Source organism: Bos taurus, chromosome 2 (assembly GCF_002263795.3).
Source record: "Bos taurus isolate L1 Dominette 01449 registration number 42190680 breed Hereford chromosome 2, ARS-UCD2.0, whole genome shotgun sequence".
Lineage (NCBI taxonomy): Eukaryota > Metazoa > Chordata > Mammalia > Artiodactyla > Bovidae > Bos > Bos taurus.
Window position 1 is genome coordinate 91,380,753 of NC_037329.1, and position 26,266 is coordinate 91,407,018.

At 33.7% G+C, this 26,266-nt stretch overlaps 1 protein-coding gene across 4 annotated transcripts in view; it reads left to right on the forward strand.

The window, feature by feature from the left end:
• The window catches only part of NBEAL1 (neurobeachin like 1), a 174,618-nt gene that overhangs the window by 76,792 nt on the left and 71,560 nt on the right, over window positions 1–26,266 (forward strand). For all 4 annotated transcript variants that reach the window (XM_024975022.2, NM_001435445.1, XM_024975025.2 and 1 more), the window contains 19 exons: window positions 458–556; window positions 648–1,228; window positions 2,125–2,257; window positions 2,867–2,986; window positions 3,937–4,240; window positions 6,951–7,036; window positions 7,822–7,911; window positions 10,946–11,114; window positions 11,542–11,675; window positions 12,133–12,292; window positions 12,396–12,498; window positions 12,991–13,147; window positions 14,462–14,620; window positions 16,254–16,413; window positions 19,080–19,168; window positions 22,525–23,100; window positions 23,438–23,613; window positions 24,448–24,601; window positions 24,891–25,019. In XM_024975022.2, the coding sequence (XP_024830790.1) occupies window positions 458–556; window positions 648–1,228; window positions 2,125–2,257; window positions 2,867–2,986; window positions 3,937–4,240; window positions 6,951–7,036; window positions 7,822–7,911; window positions 10,946–11,114; window positions 11,542–11,675; window positions 12,133–12,292; window positions 12,396–12,498; window positions 12,991–13,147; window positions 14,462–14,620; window positions 16,254–16,413; window positions 19,080–19,168; window positions 22,525–23,100; window positions 23,438–23,613; window positions 24,448–24,601; window positions 24,891–25,019 (3,579 nt within the window). The remainder of the gene's footprint in view (window positions 1–457; window positions 557–647; window positions 1,229–2,124; window positions 2,258–2,866; window positions 2,987–3,936; window positions 4,241–6,950; window positions 7,037–7,821; window positions 7,912–10,945; window positions 11,115–11,541; window positions 11,676–12,132; window positions 12,293–12,395; window positions 12,499–12,990; window positions 13,148–14,461; window positions 14,621–16,253; window positions 16,414–19,079; window positions 19,169–22,524; window positions 23,101–23,437; window positions 23,614–24,447; window positions 24,602–24,890; window positions 25,020–26,266) is intronic.

A 26,266-nucleotide genomic window follows, 5' to 3' on the forward strand; every position in this document is an offset into this window, starting at 1 on the left:
CATTTAGATACAAAGAACAGAGAGAAAACCATACCCAGTGTTTTTCTGGCCACTACTCAAAATTGCCAGGAATCTTTAAAATAGTTCTTTGAGGCTGCTGACTCCTGTTATCCCTAAAATCTCCTCATTTTTTTCTCCATTTTTATTTTGACTTCAAGTAGTACTGTACTAATAACAAAGCACGTGAGGAAAATAAAGGGATCTGCAAGTAATAGAACAGTTTTATAACAATTTTTTCAATTCCAATTGTTTTACATATTTTATAACATTGTATTCCAGAAGGTATATGGAATCTTGATATTTAAGATGAAGACATCTGACTTAAGAAAACAGAAATACTGAACTCATGATCTTTTTAATATTATTAACTTAAATGAATATTATTCAACATCTTTAATATTTTAACAAATTCAGTCTTAGAAAATCTGCTTTGATGTATTAATTTCTTCTCCCTTAGGAAGTATTTAAAGAACGAATTGGTTATACACATATGTTTGAAGTATTAAAATCACTGGGTCAGCCACCACTGGAGCTACTTAAAGAACTTATGAATATGGTGAGATTTTTTTTAGCTTTATTAAAAGAAGTTCCATTTTCTTTGTATCAAAGATGGTGTCTAATTTTTTGTTTCTTATGTTGCTTTACAGGCTGTAGAGGGTGACCACACTTCAGTGGGTATTTTGGGCATTAGTAATGTCCAGCCTCTCTTGCTTCTTATCCAGTGGCTTCCAGAGCTAGAATCCCATGACCTGCAAGTCTTCATCTCAGATTGGCTGAAAAAAATTTGTTGTATTAACAGGCAGAGTCGAACTACTTGTGTCAACGCAAACATGGGAATTAGAATCATCGAAGCCCTTAATTCCCATTCTTGCCTCCATCGAACTTGTGCTGAGAACTTGATCGCTCTCCATGGTTCCTTGGGGAGTCAGTCAGTGAGCTCAGAAGAAATCCGCCAACTACTAAGATTGCTAAGAGTGGATGAATCTGAATCTGTTCACCCCTATACCACTCCTGTAACTCGAGCAATCCTGACAATGGCCCGAAAACAAAGTCTAGAGAGTGCTCTTCAGTATTTTAATTTGTCACATAGTATGGCAGGAATTTCTGTGCCTTCCATACAGAAATGGCCAGGGTCTGCCTTTTCTTTCAATGCTTGGTTTTGCTTAGATCAGGATCAGTTGACTCTTGGCAACGCTAACAAAGGAGGAAAAAGAAAACAATTATACAGGTACTGGTAAAAGTTATGGAATATAAATGGATCCTGTCCTAACAATATCTGCTGTGATTCTTCAATAGGAAAATGCTTTTCAAAGCTTCTACTTTTTATATGTACAACAATTTATCTGAAGCCTCTCCTTAGGATGTACACAGTTTAATTTTAAGCTTATTTCATAGTAATAATTGTACATTCAAACATTTTGCTAGTTCTGAAGCTAATTTGGACACAAAGTTCCTTCTTAAAATTATTGTAAAAGTGGAGGAAAAAGTAATAGTAAACTTGAAAGTGATTGGTGATTTCTCTGTTCAATTGAGGATGCTACTATACCTTTATATGAAGGACCTGAAAATCTATGTGCTTTCAAACTTGTTATTTCAGTAACTAATAATTTTTACTATGCCTTGTGATTTTTTTTTGGAAAGTTATACTTTTCTAAGAATTTGTCCATTTCTTCCAAGTTGTCCATTTTATTGACATGTAATTGCTCATAGGAGTTTCTTACAATCTTTTGTATTTCTGTGTTGTCTGTTGTAATATCTCCATTTTCATTTCTAATTTTATTGATTTGATTCTTCTCCCTTCCCTTGTGATTTTTTAAAGACCTTTATTCATGCTTTCTGAATCTTATTTGGAAGAATTTTGAAGATTTTAAAATTTATAGTTTTGTTAGCAATTGCTAATGGCATTCTGTGTCTAAGGCTACTTTTTATAATTAACTAAACCTGTGCCTAAGAAAGATTTAAAAATCATCTCTGAGGCAAGGTGGAATTGATGAGGTACGACAATAGAATGTCAGCCACAGTGTTTTGATAAAGATATTCATGAGGAAGTTATGGTGTGTACCCCAGTGATGATAAAACTGGACAGCTGATTTCAAAAGTTCTGATAATACGTATTTTTGTTAGCTTTTTTACAGGAAGTGGTATGGGTTTTGAAGCTTTTATTACCCATTCAGGTATGTTGGTTGTGGCAGTGTGCACGAAAAGAGAATATGCGACAGTTATGCTTCCTGACCACAGTTTCTGTGATTCCCTCTGGGTAAGACTTTAGGGCATCACATTTAACTTCTTGGTTCTTTCCTTTAAAAAACACATTTTATGCATGTACATCCGGTGTTGTCATCTAGTTTTTGAGAGTTCATCTTAAATTTTACTTATACAGGAGTTAATACCATTTTTTATAATAATTGTAATTTCAGCAGTAATAATTTTTCTGCTAAAAAATTACATTGAAATGTTACGATTTCTTTCAAGTTTTCTATAATCAAATTTGATTTTGAATTTCAATTTTAAATGAGAACAGAGGTTGTTAAAAATAATGCATTTCCATTGCTTTTCTTAAAAAATAAAAGGCTTCTCATTAGAAAAAATTATTCTAAAGAATACACACAGACTTGGAAAATGCAGAAAAGGTACTATGTTATAGTTGTGTATAGATTTTTTAGAATATTGAGAAGTGCTTTTATAGTACTTCAAGCAAAATTGTTATTTACTGTAACAACATCATTTTAATCAAAATTTAGTTATGCTTAAACTTACTCTTCTACTGTTCACACAAACTAGTTATGTAGTAATACTCTGAAAACATTTGTCATCCCAAGGACTTAATGCAATTTTTACTTTTTAAGTATATGTTTTACTTTACCAGCACAACATAACCATTGTTCACATGCCTGGAAAAAGGCCCTTTGGTCAGAGCCTTGTGTATATCTATGACAATGGACAGCAGAAGGTCTCTGCCCCGCTGAGATTTCCTGCCATGAATGAAGTAAGCACATCTAACCTACTCTTTATGCAACCAGTTGATTGTGAACTCTTGAACATTTTTCCAACTTAATATGTAAGGTTCTATTTATTCTAAATATGTGCCTCTAAGTTTTTGTATTTTCTATATACTAAGATACAATAAGTAATAATTCTGTTTGCCTGTCATCAGTAGATGAAGTCAGACTAATGTATAATAAAGAAAAACAAGGACGAAACACATGTAATTAATGCTTAGAAGAAAAAAAGGCTCATGACAGGATAACCAAAGAAATTGACTAGACCAGGCTGAAGGATTGTTTAATAAAGCTCTCCAAGTATATGAAATAATTAGATGGTTATGATGGACTCTTTGCCATCAATGAATTTAAAACAGTGAAGAAACTTTAGATTTTTATATTGTAGTTAGGTAGAATTTATTTACTGAGAAGATTCTTATAGAACATTATAAAAGTTCTTTGAGAATTTTTGGATATTTTTGAAAGGGCCTTTACTGAGGATAGTGGAATGGATTAGGTTATTTCCCAAGTCCTTCTAGGATTCCAGTAATTTCTTGTTGTTGTTTATGTCAGTGATCACTTCAGGATAACCTGTAATTAGCAGTATTAAACTGATGTGTAATTCTTTGTTTATAAATTTTAAGGGAGAAAGGTGGTTTTCTCTATTTTAGAATACAGCAAAAAAATATTTTAAAAATACATTCATTAACATTCAAAATTTACAAAAGGATGTAAAGTGAGTTTTAAAAGTAATGCATCCAAATTCCACAGGCCAAATGTAACATCTGTAATGTTGTCTTATGTATACACACGCACACACATCATGATCCAGTAAAAATAAACCTTTGTTTTTTAGTGTGGTGCTAAATTTTATGTAGTTTCATTTTAAATATGAGGATGAAGTTTTACTTAAAATGTGTAATTTATTAAGTTTGTTTGCTTCTTAATATTTTAGCCTTTTATTTCTTGCTGCATTGGTTCGGCTGGGCAAAGAACCACCACTCCTCCACCATCCCAAATCCCAGATCCACCTTTTTCTTCTCCTATTACTCCTCATCGGACATCATTTGGTGGAATTTTGTCTTCAGCCTCCTGGGGAGGGACAACTGAAAAATCAAAATTGATTACCAAATTGATATCGGCTGGAACCCAAGACAGTGAATGGGGATGCCCCACATCTCTGGAGGGTCAGCTGGGGTCTGTTATCATCTTCTATGAAGCACTGCAGCCTCCTCAGGTGAAGGCATTATATTTAGCAGGTGAGCATGTGCCATCATACTGCCTAATTAAATTGAAATAGTTTTTTTCTGTTGCCTATATTTATTCTGGAGAATATATTTGATCTGAAGAGTGTACAGTTGGCCCTTGAACAACTCTAGGATTAGGGGTGCCGACCTTTCATGCAGTTAGAAATCCAGCTATAACTTAGAATTGATCCTCTGTATATGTGGTTCCTTTGTGTGTGTGGTTTTGTATTGTAGATACAGAATTGTAGTACTGTAGTATTTACTACTGAAAACAATCGCGTTCAAACCCATATTATTTAAGGGTCAATTGTCCTTGTTTTGATTAAAGCTGAAAGGGAAAGAGAAGCCTATCGCACACCATACATTCACTCCCTTTGGCTTTATTGTGATTTTGACAATACAACGTAACGTTAAGGTATGCAATGTGCTGATTTGATACACATACATTGCAAAATGATTACCATAATAAAGTTAGTTAACATCTTCATCTCCTTCCATAATTACCATTTTTTAATGTGTGTGTTAATAACATTTAAGATTTACTCTCTTAACAACTTTCAAGTATATTGTACATCATAATTAATTACAGTGCACTTATTAGCAGCAGCAGCAGCAGTGGTAAAGAACTGCCTGCCAATGCAGGAGACTTAAGATATGCAGGTTTTATACCTGGGTCGGGAAGATCCCTTCTTGGAGGAGGACATGGCAACCCACTCAACTATTCTTGCCTTGAAAATCCCATGGACAGAGGAGTCTGGCAGTCTGCAGTCCATAGAGTCGCAAAGAGTAGGACATGACTGAAGCGACTTAGCATGCACGTACCTTTTTTGGTAGGCATAAATAAAGCAGACATTGGGAAATATTTCAGAGATCATCAGTAATACTGTTTGTATTATTCTGTTAGGTCTGCCATAACAAAATACCACAGACTGGATGTTTAAACACTGTTTTCTCACATTTCTAGAAGCTAGAATTCTAAGATCAGGTTTCGTCTGGCTTGGTTTCCTGAGAAGCCTCTATTCCTGGCTTGTAGGTGTCTGCCTTCTTGCTGTATCCTCACAGGGAGTATTTCCTCTTTTTATAACGGGCTCTATTAAATTAGGGTCTGACTCTTAGGGCGTCATTTGGCCTTAGTTACCCCTTAAAGTCCCTATCTTCAAATGCGGTCACATTGTGAAATTTTGGGCAGGAGGCGCATAATACAATCTATGGTACTGCCAGTACTTTTGACAGATTTTAGTACATTGATGAAACAAAATATAAGTCTGTCTGTATAAGAAATCACGTAATTGATTCTAAAATCATGAGTCTTATTCAAGACTTGTCATTTTTTATAATTTATATCATAATAATCTGAAGAATTCATGAAGGCATTAGAATAAGGAGTCCTTTGATAAAATTACAAGCTGTTTTCGTTTTGGCCATTTTTTTCTTTTGGCTCTGATTTTAAAGATACGTGCTGGTTGTTATTGGATCATAACTGTTTTCAAAATTATGTCTGTATTTTAGTAGAATGTTTAGGAGTTAAGCCTACAACTAGTTATGTGTATTAAATCAACAAATTAGCTTAGTATTTGTCAAAATATCTTTTTAGATTACATGGGGTTTTGAGATGAATGTCTCTGTCCATACTTTAACAGTTTGTATTAGAACCTTGTCATTATTTTAAAACTCATCAAAACATTTGAAGTTGATCTTTAATTTAAATAAATTCCAAGTTAATAATAAATCATTTAGTGTAGTCCTAACAGCTATATAGCTTAGATTTTGTTCTTAGTTTTTCTTACATCAAATTTTATTCCTATGAATAATAATTGTTTTATAGTATTCATTAAATAGTAATGTTTTATAGTAATCATTAAAAATGAGTATTTTTAATGGCTACATGATATTTCACTGAATTCACTATGTATGATTTAGATTGTTTATAATTTTAATATTGATAAAAGCATCAAATATTAAATATGATGAACTATTTTACCAATTTTTTTTCATGCTTTGGTGGATTTGCTTATGATAAGTTCCCAGGATAAATATTTAAAGTGGGTGAATATTTTTATGGCTCTTAATTCCATTTTACCTAATCAGTTTCCGTAAGGAATATACCAATTGACAATGTCTACCAGTAACAAAATCTACCAGACTCACCACTGCTGCAATAAGATGGAATGATTAATATTGTTTTCTCTATTTTTTGTGTAAAATGTAACCTTATTGTTTTTAATTTATTTTTTAATTGGAGAAAAATTGCTTTAGAATGTTGTATTGGTTTTGGAACCTTGTTTTAACTTTTTTTTTTTATTTTGTTAGTAAAGTCAATAATCTTTTTTTATTTGTAATTCTTATTCCACTCATTTGTTATTCCATTTCTATAATAACTATTCACATTATTGATTGGTTGTTTTGCCATTTTATCTTACAGTTTTGAATGTTTTACTTTCAATAAATATATAAGCTTTGTTATATTTTATATTAGTTTTTGATGCTATATAAAATTTCTTTTCTGTAGTAGACATTGATCAACCCTCTCCTGCAACTTTACTTGTGTTGGATAAATTGGAGGTGATATAAAAATAAAGTACATTTTGGCTAGTGTGTTTTAACTGTATTATATAAGAAGTTTGAAACGGCTAATTAAAAATTTCTTTCTGATTACACACAACTGAGGAGGCCATATATATTCAATGATACGTGTGTGTTTGTGTGTGTGTATAATTTTTAGGTCCAAACTGTTTAAGCCCTTGGAAATTTCAAGAGTCTGACATGGCTGACCTACCTGGTAACGTCCTTCTTCACTACACTGCAAAGGTCAGAGTAAATGTGTGGACTGTTCATGTAGCTATAACTATGTTGTGAACTAAAATTCCATTTTTATTCCTTTTGTCATTTCAATGGGTAATTGAGAAGAAGGGGCTTGAATTATCATTAAAAATTATAAATTTTTAAAAGAAAATGGGGAGCAGTAAAAATTATGTTGCAGCTCTCAACTAGGGTTCAGATGTTATGTCATTCCAGTATTATAAATGGGAATGCTTGTAGTGGGAATTTGTACTAATGAATCAACTTAAATGTGAAGTTCCCTGCTTTATAAACCTTAATGGAAATTAACAGATAACTTTAGCAATTTCGAAAGTTGCAGAAAAACCTAATTTGAATATAACTAAAATTGTTGGTAATATAAGGGAAAATAGTGTCTTATGTCAGTGGTTTAACTTTCCTGTCATTATAATTTTTTGTACTAATGGGACTAAGACGTTGAATTTTTAAAAAAAGTAAAATATCTGTTTTGCACATACTGGTTTAGAATAGAAAGAATTTTAACTTATATGATTAGTGAATGATAAGTTCTGGCTCAAACTTATCTGTCAGATGACAAGCAGAAATGACCTGCATTTTATGAGTGAGTGTGTTAGAATCTAGTCCTTGATTCTTTTAAAAGACAGAGAATAGTAACACTAAACTTAATATTGTAGGCATCTTATCATTGAGTATACTATATACCTTTTAAAATTATGATGAAATGTTCCATATAGAAAGTTATGTTTTGTCTTAATTGTGCTTAGCTGTTTGCCATTCTTTTCTTTTATTTTTAGGCCTGCAAAAATGCGATCTGTCTTGATTTATCTACTAATTGTTTCCATGGAAGGTTAACAGGAAACAAAGTAGTAAACTGGGACATTAAGGTAAGTTAATGGTGAACATTGGGCAGCATATTATCTAAGTGGACTGAGCCTTTAAAAACATTTGTCTTTTGAGCAGCCCCAGATTGATCTGAGTAAATCCAGTTTAAAATATCTGCAGGTGAACAGTTTGAAGGATAAACAAATAAGTAGTTGAATGACTATTTAATTTTTTTGTAACTTAGTTATCTTTTTAAGTTATACTCTCAGTTTTCATAAGAAAAATATGCTGCCCTCATTAATTGCTCCACTTTTAAGATATTTAATCCCTAAAACTATGTAACAGATTTCAAACCCTCAGAGACTTCACTGATTATCCCTTTTCTCCTATATCATACACTTCTTGTCTAGTCTCCTGTCCATCAGCTTTAAACAAACTTAGATTATTCTTCTCTGAGGTTAAAGAGTAATTTTCCCTCTTCTCCAACACACTGTCTAGCTGTCACATCTGGTTTGCCTTTTTCCTGTGCCTCGTATTTATGTCTCATCTGGATATATTTTTGCTTCTGTCTAAAGGCCTCTACTTGTTTCCAAGTACTCTTCTTCTCATGAGTACTTGTACCAGTTTTTATTATTTCACTCATCATGAATAGTTTAACGATTTGCTTGCTTGATTCTCCAGTAGTCCTTAAGAACTTCAAAGGAGGGACCACTGCTTTTTCCACCAGTGCCTGGCGCCTGGGATATACAATAAGATCATTGACTGAGTGATTATAAATTAGTAAAGATTATTTGGGCTAATGTGAAAGTCAGAGACATCCTGTTTCTAAAATATAGAATTTCTTTAAAAGATATATTAAATAGAAACTATAGCCTAAGTACAATAAAAATAAAAGACATTTATGTTGGAACTTGCTGGTAAATCAGCAAAGAAAATAAAACCCTTTTATCTTCTAGTCATTTAATACCAATCATATAAGCTTATTGTTTCAATGAATAGAAATCATTAGGATAATTCTGCCTGGGCTAAAATGAATCCATCAATTTGTATTATTCTCATGTTATTCATGTGATATAAAGCTTTTTTCTCTTTGAGATAACACTTATTCTTACCTGTTAACATAGTAAGATTTATGACAGTTTGCCAGTTTATAAGTTAACTTTTGATGACCTATAAGATTGATTTTATAAGGCCAGTTCTATGAATTACTTATATAGAGAAAGCTGATTATCTGTCATACATTATACTTGAAATTCAAAGCAGTCTTTGAGCCTTGAATATAGCTATGCAGAAGTCAAAAAGAAACAATTATCAAGAAAAAGACTATTGCTTTTTTATACTGAAGCAAAATCAAAGAAAAAAAAATTTAAATGACAACTGGAAAAAAATGCTTTCCATCCAAAATTCTAGTTTACTGATTACAAAGCCCTTAAAAATCAATATGAAAAACAAGCAAAGACTAGGAAGAAGTTGTTTACAGACTTAAGCTATGTATACATGGCAGTTCAGAACATTTTAGCAGTCTAATCTTATATAGCACCCCCTGTATGTCAGGCACTAAGCACTTTTCGTGTGTTAGCTTACCTCATCCTTGTAACAACTTTACAGAGTGGAAATTAATATTATCTTTATCTTACAGATGTGGAAACTGAGTCCTGGGAAATAACTTGTCTAAGATATTGAATATATCTGAATATATTTTGCTATCCACAATAGTCACTTTGAACTTAGGTTGAAGCCACTGACTCCACTTTTTTGTAAACTTAGAGGAGTCAGTCATATTTGTAATGCAAATACATTCTGTTTTTTCATGACTTATTCTCCTGTTTGTTATGCCTTATTGCCTTGTGACAGTTGTTACTTCTTACATCATTAATGATAATGACATGTACTTAGAGGGTCATGTTTGGATTGCCTGTCTTTTGAATTTGTAAACTTTGGAAAACAGAGGTGCATTAAAAATGGTCTGGCCTGGCTAATAAACACAGGAAAAGATGTTCAATATCACTTTTTATTAAGAGAATTGCAAATCAAAACTGCAATGAAATATCACCTCACACCAGTCAGAATGGCCATCATCAAAAAACCCGCAAACAAGTGCTAGAGAGGGTGTGGAGAAAAGGGAACCTTCTTGCACTGTTGGTGAGAATGTAAATGGATATAGCCAGTATGGAAAACAGTATGGAAATTCCTTAAAAAACTAAAAATAAAACTACCATACAACCCAGCAATCCTACCACTAGGCATATACCCTGAGGAAACCAAAATTGAAAAAGACACACGCACTCCAGTGTTCATGGCAGCACTGTTTACAGTAGCTAGGATGTGGAAGCATCCTAGATGTGCATTGACAGATGAATGGATAAACAAGCTGTTGGAATATTACTTAGACATAAAAAGGAACACATTTGAGTCAGTTCTAATGAGATGGATGAACTAGAGCCTATTATACAGAGGGAAGTAAGTTAGAAAGAGAAAAACAAATATTGTATATTAATGCATATATATGGAATCTAGGAAGATGATATGATGAACCTATTTGCAGGGCAGCAGTGGAGACACAGACATAGAGAACAGACTTACGGACATGGAGTGGGAGAGGAAGGAGAGATGGATGAATGGAGACAGTGGCATGGAAACATATACACTACCTTATGTAAAATAGATAGCCAATGGGAATTTGCTGTATGAAACGGAACTCAAACTGGGGGTGTGTAACAACCTAGAGAGGTGGCAAGGTGTGGGAGGTGGGAGGGGTGTTGATGAAGGAGGGGCATATGTGTACCATGTGTGCCTAAGACAGATTAATGTTGATGCATGGAAGAAACCAATGCAATATTGTAAAGCAATTTTTCTTCAATTAAATATAAATTTTAAAAAATGATCTGGCTTTGTCTCTCTTGAGTATTCATTATGGTGACCCTTGAGGCTGCCCTTAAAGCATATATATGCCCATACAAGGTTCCTTTAGCTTAGGCTGTTGTACACCTTGCTTAAAACTTTAGCAAATTATAACCTCATACATGCTGAATAGGTATTAAATGATAAAATTGCCCATGCATCTTAAGATTAATCAACTGTGGTTTCCTCTTTCAGGATGTTATAAATTGCATAGGTGGATTAAATGTACTCTTTCCTCTATTGGAACAAATCAGCCACTTTGGTGAAGGACAGATTCCTGAAGGATTGAATGAAAGCACAGTTTCTGAGTTGATAACACCTGTAGAAGGAGATTGGGTGGTATTGACCTCCACAAAGGCATCAGGTATTTAGCTGAATAAATGTGAAATGGTCATTGAGAAATGTGAGAATTAATTGGAAATGCCTTGCTACCATTTGTAGCTGAAGTGGTCCATTCCTAATTTTCCTAATGGAGTTCAGAAGATTCATAATACTTTGTTCAAAACACTTAGGATGTTGACTGTACTCTTGACTATCCTTAGTTTGTACTGTTAGCAGAAATCTGACAACACTATTAAATTTATGGTAGAGAAAATATTTACATGTGTATTTAAATATATAATATGCAGTCACTGTTTTCTGTGATATTTATGTTCTGCAAGTGACCTTTAGGATGCAAATTCCTGAGCCCAATTCCTTGTTTGTTACAATATGCATTATGATGTAGAGCATCTGATATAAAAGTGATTAGAGTAATTATGATAATTAATGACTTGTTCACAATCCCACAGAGTCAAGACTCGAGAGAAATTTAATTGCAACATTTATCTTGATTGTGAAACACTTTATTCAAAGACATCCTATTAACCAGGACAACCTTATTCACTCCCATGGAGTTGCTGTTCTTGGAGCCTTACTTCAGAAGGTAAGCTAGTCTAATATTCTGCAGATATTTCTGATGATTGTAATTACCAGTTAGTATTGAGACTTTTTCTTTCCAGTAGATAAATATATTTTAAAACTTATACTATCATAACTTAAGTTATATTAGTGAATATAATTTATTTCACAAGCAGCTTTTAAAATTTTCTATGAAATCACCTTATATAAGAACTACTTATCTTACATATAACAGTGTATAATCTTTGATATTCAGGACCTTATGTGTTAACTTTGGTATTTGGGTTATTTGATCATTTAAAGACTATTTTAGGAATATGTTCTAGAGTTATATCAGAAAAATTAATGTTTAAATTGTTTATATTTTTCTAACCAAAATTTTTATATTTAGTAGATGTTCTGAATTAATCATTTCAAATTATAGCTTAATGACAGTTGTTTAAACTGAACTTTACAAGAACCTTCTTCTGTTTGGATTTCAGGTGCCTAGTGCTTTGATGGATGTTAATGTATTGATGGCAATTCAGTTACTCATTGAACAGGTATCATTAGAGAAAAATATGCAGCTCCTGCAACAAATGTATCAGTATTTACTCTTTGACTTCCATATTTGGAACCGTGGAGATTTTCCCTTTCGAATTGGTAAGCTCAGGCTGTCGGATAAAATTTTATAGTTGCTTTAGAAATTTATTACCACCTATGTGACTTTTATTTTAGGTATATAAGAGTAAACTTTCTATTTTAGGTCACATACAGTATCTTTCTACCATCATCAAAGACAGCAGGAGAGTTTTCCGAAAGAAGTATGGTGTACAATTTCTCCTGGATACACTTAGGATTTATTATGGGTACGATGTCCTTCTTCTCAGTTTGATAATGTGTCTGTTACTTGGTTGGAGCACTTAGATTGTTATATTTTCTAGAAGTTCTGATGCCTTTAACTTCAGAGAGCCAGGACATTGTGAAGGTTAAAATGATGAACAAGGGATCACATACAAGGGCAACTTGCTCAACTTTTCTGTGCTAAGGTTTTCTGCTTTGTGACAAGAACTGTATGATTTCCTATGTTTATTTCGAGGATTAAATTAAATGAAATATTAATGTGTAAAGCACTTAAAATTGTGTCTGCTACATAATACATAAACTATTTTTAACAATTTATATCTTTATTATTGCAACTCCTAACTTAAAAAGGTTTTTCTTAAAAAGAAGCCAAAGATACTATGAATTCTAATAGTTACATGCAAACATCTTTTAAACTATGGATTCTTTTATATATAAAAGTACAAAGATGTAAAAGTTAAAAATTTCAGTTGTTTCTTGTTTATTTTCTGTTTTAGGAATGATTGTAAATATAATGAGCTGTCTCCCGATGATATTCGAACAATAAGGACTTCTTTGTATGGACTAATTAAATATTTTCTGAGCAAAGGCGGAACTCATGAAGAGATACAAAGTATTATGGGTTACATAGCTGCTATCAATGAAGAAGAACAGGTATTATGCTCTTGATAAACCTGTTAGTTTTAATAATTAAGTTGCTGTATCATAGGCTATGTATTGTATGTTTAACTATTAACAAAAGTTACTAGGTAGATTTCTCACATAAATTTTAGTATTTAATAGGTTCATAAAAATTTTACATAAAGAGTAAATTATAACTATTTCTATTTTTAAATTCTTTCACATACACTATTCATTTATACCTCAGAGCTACCCTTTAAGACAGTGGTTCTCAATATATGGACCCACTTACCTGAGAATGTTTTAGAAATCCAAATATATGTCCAAATCAAGCCCTCAAGGTGATTCTGATGTATGGTAGAATTTGACCACTGACATAAAATATGCAGACCAGTGATTACTCTTCCCATGTGTACATTTGAAAATATGTGCTCAGAGAGATTAGGTGACTCAACTTAAAAAGTCACACAGCTGATAAACCTGGAACTATATAACCATAGGTGTTTTTGTTGCTGTTTCTGTGTTCTTTTGGTATTATACCACTCTCAACACCAAATCTGAGCAGCCTTAATTTATGTTGACTGAAGAATTTTTTCCTCTATCATGAAATATGCATTGTGTAATCAGTGGTTATATGACTTTGTAGTTGGTATTATACAGATAAATTAACTTAGGCTATTTCCTTATAAGGTTGAACTACTTCAAAAGCTTCTCATTATTTAGAATAATGAATAATCATCTTATTTCATGATTGCTGTATTGTCACCTATGCTATGATTCATTGTTAATAATATTTTCTTGATCAATTTAGTCAAACATTTATTACATACTTAACTATATATTTATTGAATACTTACTATACATATACATAGAATAATACTAGGTATTGTAGGTATTTAATGATGAAAGAATTATCATTCTTGTTTTTAGCCTAATGAAGGCAGGGATTGATAAAGGTTTATAAGTAATTATGAAAATAAAAAAAGCATGATAATATCTGTAAGAGAAATGTGAAGTAACATGAGATTTCCATAGGAGAGTGTTAGATGTTGAGGAACCAGGAAAGACTTTTGTGGAAGAGATAGCTGTATGGAAGAGAAAGACTTTATGGAAGAGAAAGGTTCAGCAGATGAATGTGGGTAGTGAGAGGATGTGCAAAAGGAAATGGAATAAAACAAAAGCATAATGAAGGAAAAGGCAAGGCAGGTTCAGAAGACTTCTGATAATCTAGTTAAGCTAAAACATTAGAGGATATTGAATTTAGTTAAGTAACTGTGGTTTATGACTTTTATTTGTGTTTCTGTATATGAATGTGGTTATTTGTTTTCTGTTGCTTAATTTTAAAAGCTTCTTGGAATTTTGGACATACTCTTCAGTCTTCTACGTACCAGCCCAAATAGAGGTCAGCTTTTCTTACTGCTGTTTGAACCTGGAAATGCTGACATACTTTATGCCTTACTCTTAAATCAGAAGTACTCTGACAAACTAAGAGAAATCATTTTTAAGGTACAAACATGTCTTAAGCATCTTTATATTTGGGGACATTTGTGGGTATATGAATTTACTTGGAACATATCCATTCTGTGAATGTTAATTCTTTTTTCACATCCCTACTTCTAATTTTAAATTGTTCGGTTTGTTTTGATATATATTTTTAATGTTTTTGCTGTTTGTGTATTTAAAAACTATATTATTATAATCTGATTAGTAATTTCAGTGGAAAATCCACTTTGTCATACTCAATAGAAAAACTCTTAACTCCTTTTGACTTCCAGTGGGTCTGTGTAGCCCATCATACTAAGCTTATTTAGCACCCACTATTTATCAAGCACTAAGCCCATTTTGTGGCTCAGACAGTAAAGCGTCTGCCTACAATGTGGGAGACCTGGGTTCAGTCCCTGGGTTGGGAAGATCTTCTGGAGAAGGAAATGACAACCCACTCCAGTATTACTGCCTGGAAAATCCCATGAACGGAGGAGCCTGGTAGGCTATAGTCCGTGGGGTCACAAAGAGTCAGACACAACTGAGCAACTTCACTTTTACTTCTTTAAGCCCATTTTATGTATAGTTTATATAGTCCTTGCAGCAACTTTATGAAGTGGATATTATTATTATCATGTTACAGATGAAACTGAAGTCGAAAAATTAGTAACTTGTTAAAGGATGTAGGACATGTTTTATTAAGCTTTCCAGAATATCCCAGACTTTGAACTTGGACTGAAGCCACCCTCTCCACCTTTTTGGTTAACTACAATTTAAAAAGTCAGTCATATTTCTACTGCAAATGCATTTTTTTCATCCTTTGTTATGCCAAATTGCCTGTGACAGTTGTTTCCCCTACATCATTAGTGTGACATAAAGTCTACTTGTGGGGTTATGTTTGGATTGCCTTAATATGGAATTCCTAAATTTTGGAAAACAAAAGTACATTAATGATGGTCTGACATAGTCTCTCCTGAGTATTGGTTATGATGACCAATTTAAAGAAGCTATTCTTTAAAGCGTGTACCCATACACGGTTCCTATATGGAGATTTAATGTCATTTCTTCAAAAATGGCCCCGCAGAGGTTGTTCATGATACTCTTTTGCCAAGATTACCCTTTCATAAAAGCTTTCAGTATGTCATTTTGTAAAATTATTGATTTACCTTCAAGATGTTTGAGGTTACTAATTTATTCTTCCATTTTAACATATGGATGAGGTGTTTCACAGTATTTCCTTGTTGTTGAAAATTATTTTGACAACTATCACATAAATAGATTACTAGATTGATCTAGAAGTATCTTTCTTATATTTCAGAGCACACGTTTGTTCTTCTTGCAAGCTACAGGATTTTTTCCCTCTACACTTTAGGCCATTAAAAGAAAATTTTAAATTATTTCTTTTATCTACTAAGAAATTGATATAAATCAGGGTTTGAAACATATTAATTATTCGAATGCAGTTGCTTTTAAGTTCATTTTTTAATTATAGCAAGATATGGAATAGTCTTCCCTATTAGTGCCATTTTTAAAAAATTCTTGAGGAATAAAATGATGCTTCAAAAACATTGTACACTAATATTTATTCAATGTTAACCTAAGTGACAACAGTTCTTAGTTTTCTATATTGAGATGAATATATTACCATTGTGACCAGGTTATGGAACAGATGTTGAAATGCACAAATGTTTATGAACGAAGTAAACAACGTATTCGACTCAGAGAAGTTGGCTACTCAGGATTTGGACTCCTTCTTAATGAAGCACCTGTTAATACTTCTCTCATTAAAAGTCTCACCAATCAAATTATAAATACAGGTATGACCAAGGCTAAAAATACTGATGCATAGAAATGTTCTTCATCATCATATAATTCTACTTGATGGCTCTAAATTTTTTTTCTTCAGAAGGTTCTTTCCCCCTCTTTCCTCAGGTTGCTTTTAAAATTACCTGTTACTTGATTCAGCAAGGCTTTCATCAGATACTGTTTCAAATATACCTTTGTTGTTTTTCCCCAGAGCATAGCATGGAACCTTACTTGGCATGCCTTCAGTAGATGTTTATTGACTGAGTGATAAGCAAATAATTGACTATGTAAAAAGAAAAGGACATTAGAGAAAACGTGTACAAGATATTGTTTTTCTTTACAGAGCTTAAAATCTTAAAGGAAAAATGAAAACTAATTTTAGATATTCTTTTTTGTTTTTGATTTTTCTTTTATAAACCTTTGTGTTAGTACTTACTACAAACTATGGAATTTATATCAGATGCTAGAGATTCAGAAAGAGCTAAGATAAGCTTCTTTGTCTTGAGTGGTTTATCATTTTATTGATAAGACATATACATAAGAAGGTAATACAAGTATAACATCCAAGCAGTTTGGACAGTATGTTTAGGCAATCAAACAACAGCTATTTTGGGTTTACTGAGGAAGATGTTGAACGTTCTAAAACTATTGTCTTTGTAAAATTTAAACATATCTGTGATTCTTAACCAAAATGAAACAGTTATTTCGGCATTTATGTGACTATTATGTATCATTCTTTTTTTGAGAAAGCAGAACGCTGGAGGCATCATACTTTGGGATTTCAAACTATACTACAAAGTTGTAGTAATCAAAAGAGTGTGCTCCAGTATGCATAAAAATAGTCACACAAAAAAGTGAAACAGAATCAAGAGCCCAGAAATAAAACTATGCATGTACAGTAATCTAGTATTTGATAAGGGATCCCTGAACTCAATGGAGGGAAGATAGTCTCTTCAATAAACGTGGTTGGGAAAACTGAATATCCATTTATAAAAGAATGAGAATGGACCCATACACCACCCACAAAAATTAACTCATATAGATTAAAGGGTTAAGTGTAAGAATTGAACTGTAAAAATACTAGAAGAAAACATAGGGGAAAAGCTGTTTGACCTTTGTTTTGGCAATGATTTTTTGCGTAAGACAACAAAAGTAATAAAAATCAAAATAAACCATGGGATTAGATCAAACCAGAAAACTTCTACATAACAAAAGGAACCATCAACAAAAGGAAAAGTCTTTTATACAAAAAGTATATACATACAGTCTATAGTATAGGAGAAAATGTTTATAAATCAAATCTTATAAGGAGTTAATATCTAAAATATATAAGGAAATCATACAACTCAATAGCAAAAAATCCAATTAAAATATGAGCAAAGGATGTGAATAGACATTTTTCCAAAGAAGATATACAAATGGCCAACAAATACATGAAAATATACTCAACATCCTTAATTCTGAGGGAAATGAAAATCAAAAACACAGTGAGATATCACCTCCCACCTGTTAGTTTGGCTGTTACCAAAAAGAGAAGAGAGAAAAAGTGCTGGTGGTGAGGATATGGAGAAAAGGGAACCCTTGTGTGCTGTTGGTGGGAATGTGTTATAAATTGGTGCAGCCACTACTGTTGGTTTTCAGTCTCTTAATTGTGTCTAACTCCCTGCAGCCCCATAGACTGTAGCATGCCAGGCTCCTCTGCCCACTCTCTCCTGGATTTTGCTCAAATTCATGTCCAAATTCATGCCAGTGGACATGAGTTCATTAAATTTGAGCTGACTGTCCATTGAATTCACATCTAGTCAGCTCAGATTCAATGGATATGAATTCGCAGCCACTTTGGAAGGTTCTTAAAAAATTAAAAATAGAACTACCACATGATTCAGCAGTTCTTCTTCTGGGTATATATCTAAAGGAAATGAAATCATATCTCAAAGAGGTATGATCTGCACCGCTATGTTTATTATACCATCATTCTTGATGGTCAAGATACAGAAACAACCTAAGTGTCCATTGACAGATAAATCAGTAACAAAAGTCAGGCATGTATATATGTGTGAATATTGGCCATATAAAAGAAGGAAATCCTGCCATTTGCAACAACATGGAAAAGCCTAGAAGGCAATCTGGTAAGTGAAGTAAGTCAGGCAAAGAAGGACAAATGCCATGTGATCTCACTTAACCTATGGGGGGGGGGAAAGTGAGAAACAGGGTAGACGAATGGTTGCCAGAGCTGGGGCAGTGAGGGAAATGGGTAAAGGTACAAAGAGTGAAAACTTTCAGTTGTAAATTAAGTATGTTTTGTGGATCTAAGTTATAACATGGTGACTGTAGTTAACAATACAGTGTTGTGTATTTGTAAGTTGCTAAGACCTTAAATGTCCTCACCACAAAAAGAAATATGGTAACTATGTGAGATAATGGATGTGTTAAATAACTTTATTGTATAATCATTTCAATATATATATATATATAAAATCATTGTGTTTTGCACCTTAAACCATGTTTTTATGTCAGTTATATCTTAATAAAGTTGGGGGTAAAAGGCATGTTTGTTGACAGCAGGAAAAAAGTATAAATGAAATGAATATGTCAGCTTATATATAACTATTAACACATATCTTTCTTGTTTTTTCTCTAGTACTTAATCTTAACTGTTTTTTTTTTTCTATCATAGATCCTGCTATTAATTTCAAAGATCTGTTATCTGTGGTATATATATCTCACAGAGCCTATATAAATGTCAGGGTGGTCATCTGCAGAAAGGTTAGTAAACTTTAAAAATATACTCTAAGAATTTCAATATTATTGTGAATAACCTTTAGATTAAGTATTTTTCACCAGATATAAGTTCTAATATCTTTTATATGACATAATGTTATAGTTTACTTTTTTGAAGTGAATTAGGGGAGCCTAGTGGGCTGCTGTCTATGGGGTCACACAGTCGGACACGACTGAAGTGACTTAGCAGCAGCAGCAACTTTATGTAATAATAAGAAATATAGCATACAAATTTGTTCTTCTTCACCATACATGAGCTCCTGGAAATAATGCCCTTCCCAGAGTCAAAAATACATTCCCAGAGCGTATTTTCTGTATTAAGATCCTTCAGTTGTGACCTTTTCTAATTCATATACCATATTTTAGAGTTTCTGAATCTTTTGACCTTTATGGAAAGGGTTTTCTGTAGTTCATGAGTGTATTCCAACAATGATTTGCCTTCAGTCCACTTATTTAACCTTTAACTAAGTTGATGAATGGTTATCCCATGTGTTTCTTCCTGCTTAAAACCTTTTCTACTGGCAACCAATGACCAGTCTGGTATTTAATTTGCTTCCTTGCTTTTCTTTTTAATTTTGTTCCCTAATTATGTCACAGTACTTTTCCACCAGTAAATCTGGATATGTATTTCTCCTTTTTTCTTTAATTTTTATTTTATTTATTATTTATTGATTGATTGCACTGGATCTTTGTTGCTCCACGCAGGTGTTCTCTAGTTTTGGTGAGCAAAAGGCTTCTCTTTGTTGTGGTGCGCGGGCTTCTCATTGCAGTGGCTTCTCTTGTTGTAGAGCGAGGGCTCTAGGTGCTTGGGGTTCAGTACTTGTGGCATGCAGACTCAGCAGTTGCAGCTCACAGGCTCTAGACATGATGAGCTCAGTAGTTGTGGTGCACGGGCTTAATTGCCCTGCAGCGTGTGGAATGTTCCTGGACTAGGGATCAAACCCATGTCTCCTGCATTGGCAGGTGGATTCTTATCCACTGTACCACAGGAAAGTTCCCATGTTTCTCTTTAACAGCTGCATAGTTTTTTATTCTATGACTGTTCTATGAAGTATAGTCTGGTTTCCTATTGATGGACATTTTAGATTGTTTCCTGTTTTACATGTTAACAAACTTCTGTTAGGAGCTTTTTTTTTTAACACAGATATTTACCTGTCTGTGGTAATACATATGTAGGACATAATTCATGAAATGTAATAGCTCTTCAAAGAGTTTTCATATTTTACATATTAATGGATTTTGCTATATTTTTCTTGAAGCAAGAAAAATGTAAATTTATCTTTTCCTCTCAGTGTGCAATTAGAAACCTCTCCCAGTGCAGCCTAGTTTTTATTCATTAGTTGTTTATAAAATAGCTGCACAATAAGTCTTATTTTATGGAAACTTTAAAATCATGAAAAGTTTTCTTTGCCCACCAAGATTTAGTATGTTTAAAGCTGACAGTTTGCACTGACAGAGGCATAGTAGCTCACTGATTGACAGCATTAAGTGAGGAAAGATACTTAACATGTCATTGTAACTCACTTTGACCCAACTGCTTTCTGTGCCAGCATCAGTGTACATAAGAACCATTAATTTTGAAGTCCACACTGATATAATTCATCTCCTGCTATGAAATTTGTCAGAGTTAGAAATTCTGAAAAAGAGATACTCTATAAACACTGGGAGCTGAGTTCTTTCCATCTACTTAGAAGTTAATTTGCTTTGCGATTTAAATCTTAAAGATCCTAACAGCATTTCTTATAAATTTTTTTTTATTTTTTAAATAATTTTTTTGAAATACAGTTGATTTACAATGTTGTATTTCTGCTATACAGCAAAGTGAATCAGTTATACATATATCCACTTTTAAATATTCTTTTCCCATATAGATCATTACAGAGTACTAAGTAGAGTTCTTTATGCTCTATGGTTGGGCTTTGCTCTTCCCCAGTACCCTTCCTATTCTCTACCAGAAGGCAGTGTGGTGTAGTGGGGAGCACTTGGGTTCTGGGGCCAGACCACTTTTAACAGCATTTCTGATAGTGTTTGAAAATTTTTTTTTATCCAAAAAATATGAAGTCATTTGGGATTCTAGAGATCATACACATTGTCAAGTCAATATCTACTCTTTAATTTGTTTCTTATTCTAGCTAAATAGCAGCATCCATCTCATTGGAAATAGTTTTCTGGAATTAAAGTTCAGTTTTTGTTTGTTTGCACCATATAGAGTTAATTAAAAAAAAATGTTTTTGCAAAAGCAACCCATTAACTTTGCTTTGGGGGGGAAATGATATGGGGCATTATTCTTGGTGTACTTAGGGTCTTTCAAAGTTTCTTATGTGTTCTAATGATTCCCCAAACCCTAGTGTTAGAACCGGAGAAGGCAATGGCACCCCACTCCAGTACTCTTGCCTGGAAAATCCCATGGACAGAGGAGCCTGGTAGGCTGCAGTGCATGAGGTCGCTAAAAGTCGGACACGACTGAGTGACTTCACTTTTACTTTTCACTTTCATGCCTTGGAGAAGGAAATGGCAACCCACTCCAGTGTTCTTGCCTGGAGAATCCCAGGGACAGAGGAGCCTGGTAGGAGGCCGTCTCTGGGGTTGCATAGAGTCGGACACGACTGAAGTGACAGCAGCAGCAGCAGCAGTGTCAGAACTGTGCGTGGTACATAGTTGTTGTTCATTTCTGAGTCATGTCTGACTCTCTGTGACTCTGTGGACTGCAGCACGCCAGGCTTCCCTGTCCTTCACCGTCTCCCGGAGCTTGCTCAAACTCATGTCCACTGAGTCGGTGATGCCATCCAACCATCTCATCCTCTGTTGTCACCTTCTCCTCCTGCCTTCAATCTTTCCCAGCATCAGGGTCTTTTCCAGTGAGTCAGCTCTTGGCAGTAGGTAGCCAAAGTCTCGGAACTATCCAGTACTTTGGCACATAGTGATGTTCAGTATTTGCTAAACAAATATAGTAGGCTCATGGAGAGTATTTAGTTGAGAGGATATAACTTTATTACATTTTATATATGCCTTAAATCAGTTTATATTTTTTCTCTGACCAAATTTAGTAACATGAGTATGTTGGTATGTGCAGGATTATTTTATCTTTTTTCTTTTTTATCTTTCAGCAAATATTTGAATATATCCCTACTCTAGATATACAATGACTCATACTCAGATTAGTTGCGAACCCAGTGTCTGCCCTCCAAATAGTCTGTAATCTAGTTAAGAACATAATCTGTTGAAAATGTATCCTCCAAAGTTTTTATTAAATTACTTTGTCATGAAATAACTGAAACTGTTTCTGATGTAAAGTACCATTTACCTTTTGACAAATTTTTGCATTCTTAATCTCTTTGCAGATGCTACAGATTTTGCAGTCCCAGCCAGATGCAGCACATCAGATATCTCAACAAGTGGGCTGGCAAGACACCTTAGTTAAGCTTTTTTTAAAAGCAAATTTTGAAAATGGAAATACTCTTCATAAGCACAATAGGGCTATTATAGTGAAAGACAATGATAAAAATATATCAGTGGAAGATATGAAGAGGAGCTTTGACGAAAAGACAGATGAAGAAAAAATTGCCTCTTTTGCCTCAGCTCATGTATCTTCAGATGAGTGGAGTTTGGAGGATAGACATTCTCTAGACTCAAACATGCCATTATTTCAAGAAGATAGCTCGATGGGAGAATTATCTTTCAAATCAGAGAATCAAGAAGAATTCTGGCATAATAACCCTTCACCTCTGAGTTTAGATCTCAGTGGAATTGATTCATGTGAACTGAGTGATGGTGGAAGTCAAATGCCAGACAGCCTGCCTAGCACTCCTTCCCCAGTAGAGTCCATGAAGCCATTTCCTGTACAGCCTGACAAAGAAAGCAGCGTCACAAATGATGTGGGTTTTAGTGATGACTTCTCTTTACTTGAAAACAAAGAGGTAAGATGCCTCATTTGTCCAAATGTGTTTTTATTTTTATATGTCTAACCGCAGAAATGTGTAATTGTTAATAGCTTCATATATTATTCATGTTCCAAGTCTCATGATTGAAGGTATTAGACACCTAGAAGTCCCACAGTGGTGAGTGTCTTGAGAGCAAAGCCAGTGTCTTATTTCTCTTTACATCTCTGGGGCCTTCCTAGTAAAGTTCTAGGTTCATCCAGACACCTTAAAAATATGTTAAATGATTATAATCTATAAACCTGATAGTTCTGTTTATGTGTTTTTAACAACCCTTCCCTCCAATAATTTAATATTATATTTATCTTTTTTATAGAGATGTGAGGAGGAGCTTATTCAGTTACTGACCAATATTTTGAGCTGTATAATGTGTAAGGGACTGGAAAAGTCTGATGATGATACTTGGATTGAACGGGGACAAGTGTTTTCAGCACTAACTAAACCAGGAATATCCAGTGAGCTACTTCGACCATCAGATGAAATAAAACTAGTGTAAGCATTCCGTTAGTGATATCCCCTCTGCTTTTGAAAGTGGGCAGGAATCTAAAATATTTGTTATTGAACATTTATTCCGTATTCACTGGGTAGGGAGAGAGAAAAGGGGAAGCTTTGTGCTCAGCCCTTTTCCTGTCTGTTGCCATTCTAGTGGGATCTAGAGAGAAATACAAAGCAAACTCCAATGTGAAGAGATTTAAATCTTACATTAATTTGGGTTTGAGGTGATTATACACTCATTGTTTCAGTTGTTTCCTGTAGTGTCTAAGGACTTGGTGCTTTGTGTTCTATAGTCTAGCCCAGGTTTGAGTGCTTCCATGCTAAAGGAAGGGAGTAGTGTTTCCATGAAAATTACTCCTCTAAAGCTTTGAGTTCCAGGCATATGGTAGGACACTGTAACAGCAGCATACTGCAACAGAATTACTTCCTTGTTTTTGCACAGAGCTAGATTCTGTGTAAGGCATAAGGCTTTCTTCCCTAACATTTCCAAATTCAGCTTTAAAAGAAACTTTTAAATATCTCATGCCCAGAATGTCAATTATTTTCATAGCTTTTTTTTTTTTTTTTAAAGGTCAAGTAAAACCGGTAACTTTTACTCTGCCTTTTAGTATTAGGTTATATTTAAGATAGATACTCCAGAGATGAAAAAGTGGTTTCATTGTTACTAAAATCCATCCACAATGTCTTATGATACCTGCCAGTGAGAGTTTATCTTTGGAAATACACTCCTGTTAATAAATAGCTGGCTTTGCTGTTGCTGTTTTCTTTTCAATTTTTAATGACCTGTTATTTTTATAAGTATAAAGTGGTTTTACTTTGCTTTATACCTAGTTTGCTACAGAAGATGTTAGAATGGGCCGTCACAGAAAACAGAGAAGCAAAAATGAATCCAGTAACTGCTGAAAATGCTTTCCGACTCACACTGATCATACAGGACTTCCTGCAATCAGAGGGACTAGTCAATTCGAACATGTGGACTGAGAAGGTGCGTAACATCTCTTTGAAATCATTTTTTTTTGGTAGTGAGAGACTTTATTCAAAGAAAGAAATTTTATATCCTCACTCAGCATTAATATTTAATCAGATGCAATAAACAATGGATAAACATAGTTACAGATTTTAACTATTGCTAGGATAATTCTTTTGTTTTTTACCAGCTGAATATTGAATCAGCCTTGAAATATTTATGATCTGTATTACTTTTGGGGGAAGCTCATCATAGATAGATTTAAAAATGGGAATATTTTTATTTCTCAATTTTTCCTTTGTGTTAGCTTTTAGAGGATTTGATGCTGCTCTTCGACAGTCTGTCAGTTTGGTATTCTGAAAGTCCAGTAGGGGTGAAACTCTCTCAGATTCAAATCCAATTGCTGCTTGGCTTCATTGGAAAGGGTAATTTGCAGGTTTGTCGCTTCTTTTACATTATTTTATATACTTACATGCAACATATGAATTTGTATAATAACAATGGCAATTATGTTTTCAGCACTTTAACTTTTTAGTTTCAAAAATACCATGATTTAACTCTGCTTTCCATTTTGTAGGATTAGAAACAAGCTTGAGAGGCAGCTGGTCAGTTATTTTTTCTCTGATGTTTGTGACTCTGTATAATTTATGGTTTTCTTTTAGAGCATTAATACATAGCTTATATTAGAGGGCGTTACTCACATCATCTGTATTTAGGTAGATTTAAATACAGTATAGCCTGCATAGACTTTTTGTACATGTGCAGTTTAGAGCTTGCATTTTTTTTTGTTTGTTTTGATTTGTTTTGTTTTTTTTTTTTTATTGAAGGATAATTGGTTTACAGAATTTTGTTGTTTTCTGTCAACCCTCAACATGAATCAGCCATAGGTATACATATATCCCCTCCCTTTTGAATCTCCCTCCCATCTCCCTCCCTATCCCACTCGTCTAGGTTGATACAGAGCCCCTGTTTGAATTTCCTGAACCATACAGTAAATTCCCGTTGGCTATCTATTTTACATACGGTAATGTAAATTTCCGTGTTACTCTTTCCATACATCTCACCCTCTCCTCCCCTCTCCCCATGTCCATAAGTCTATTCTCTATATCTGTTTCTCCACTGTTGCCCTGTAAATAAATTTTTCTGGACCGTTTTTTGAGATTGTGTATATGTGGGTTAGAATATGATATTTATCTTTCTCTTTCTGACTTACTTCACTCTGTGTAATAGGTTCTAGGTTCATCCACCTCATCAGAACTGACTCAAATGCATTCCTTTTTATGGCTGAATATTCCGTTGTGCATATATACCACAGCTTTTTATCCATTCATTTGTCAATGGACATCTAGGTTGCTTCCATATTCTGGCTATTTCAATTGTGTCTTTTTCAATTAGGGCTTGCATTTTTGAGAAAATTATTTTTTAAATTGCTCCTGTCAAAATCTTTTTCTATACTAACACACGACTTCAGTTTTACATTTTTTCATTTTTTTCATTTATTAAGCACTTAGTGAAGACTAAGTGTTAGCTTTGTGCTACGTTTCTGTAATGAAGGTAAGTCAAAGATGGACACACAGAATATTTATTGTTTCTGTTTTAAATTAAAATGTTAAAGGTTAGAGAAGTTCCATGCAGATTTTAGTCTGTCATCTTTCCGTTTACTTGGCTGTTTGTGATTACCTG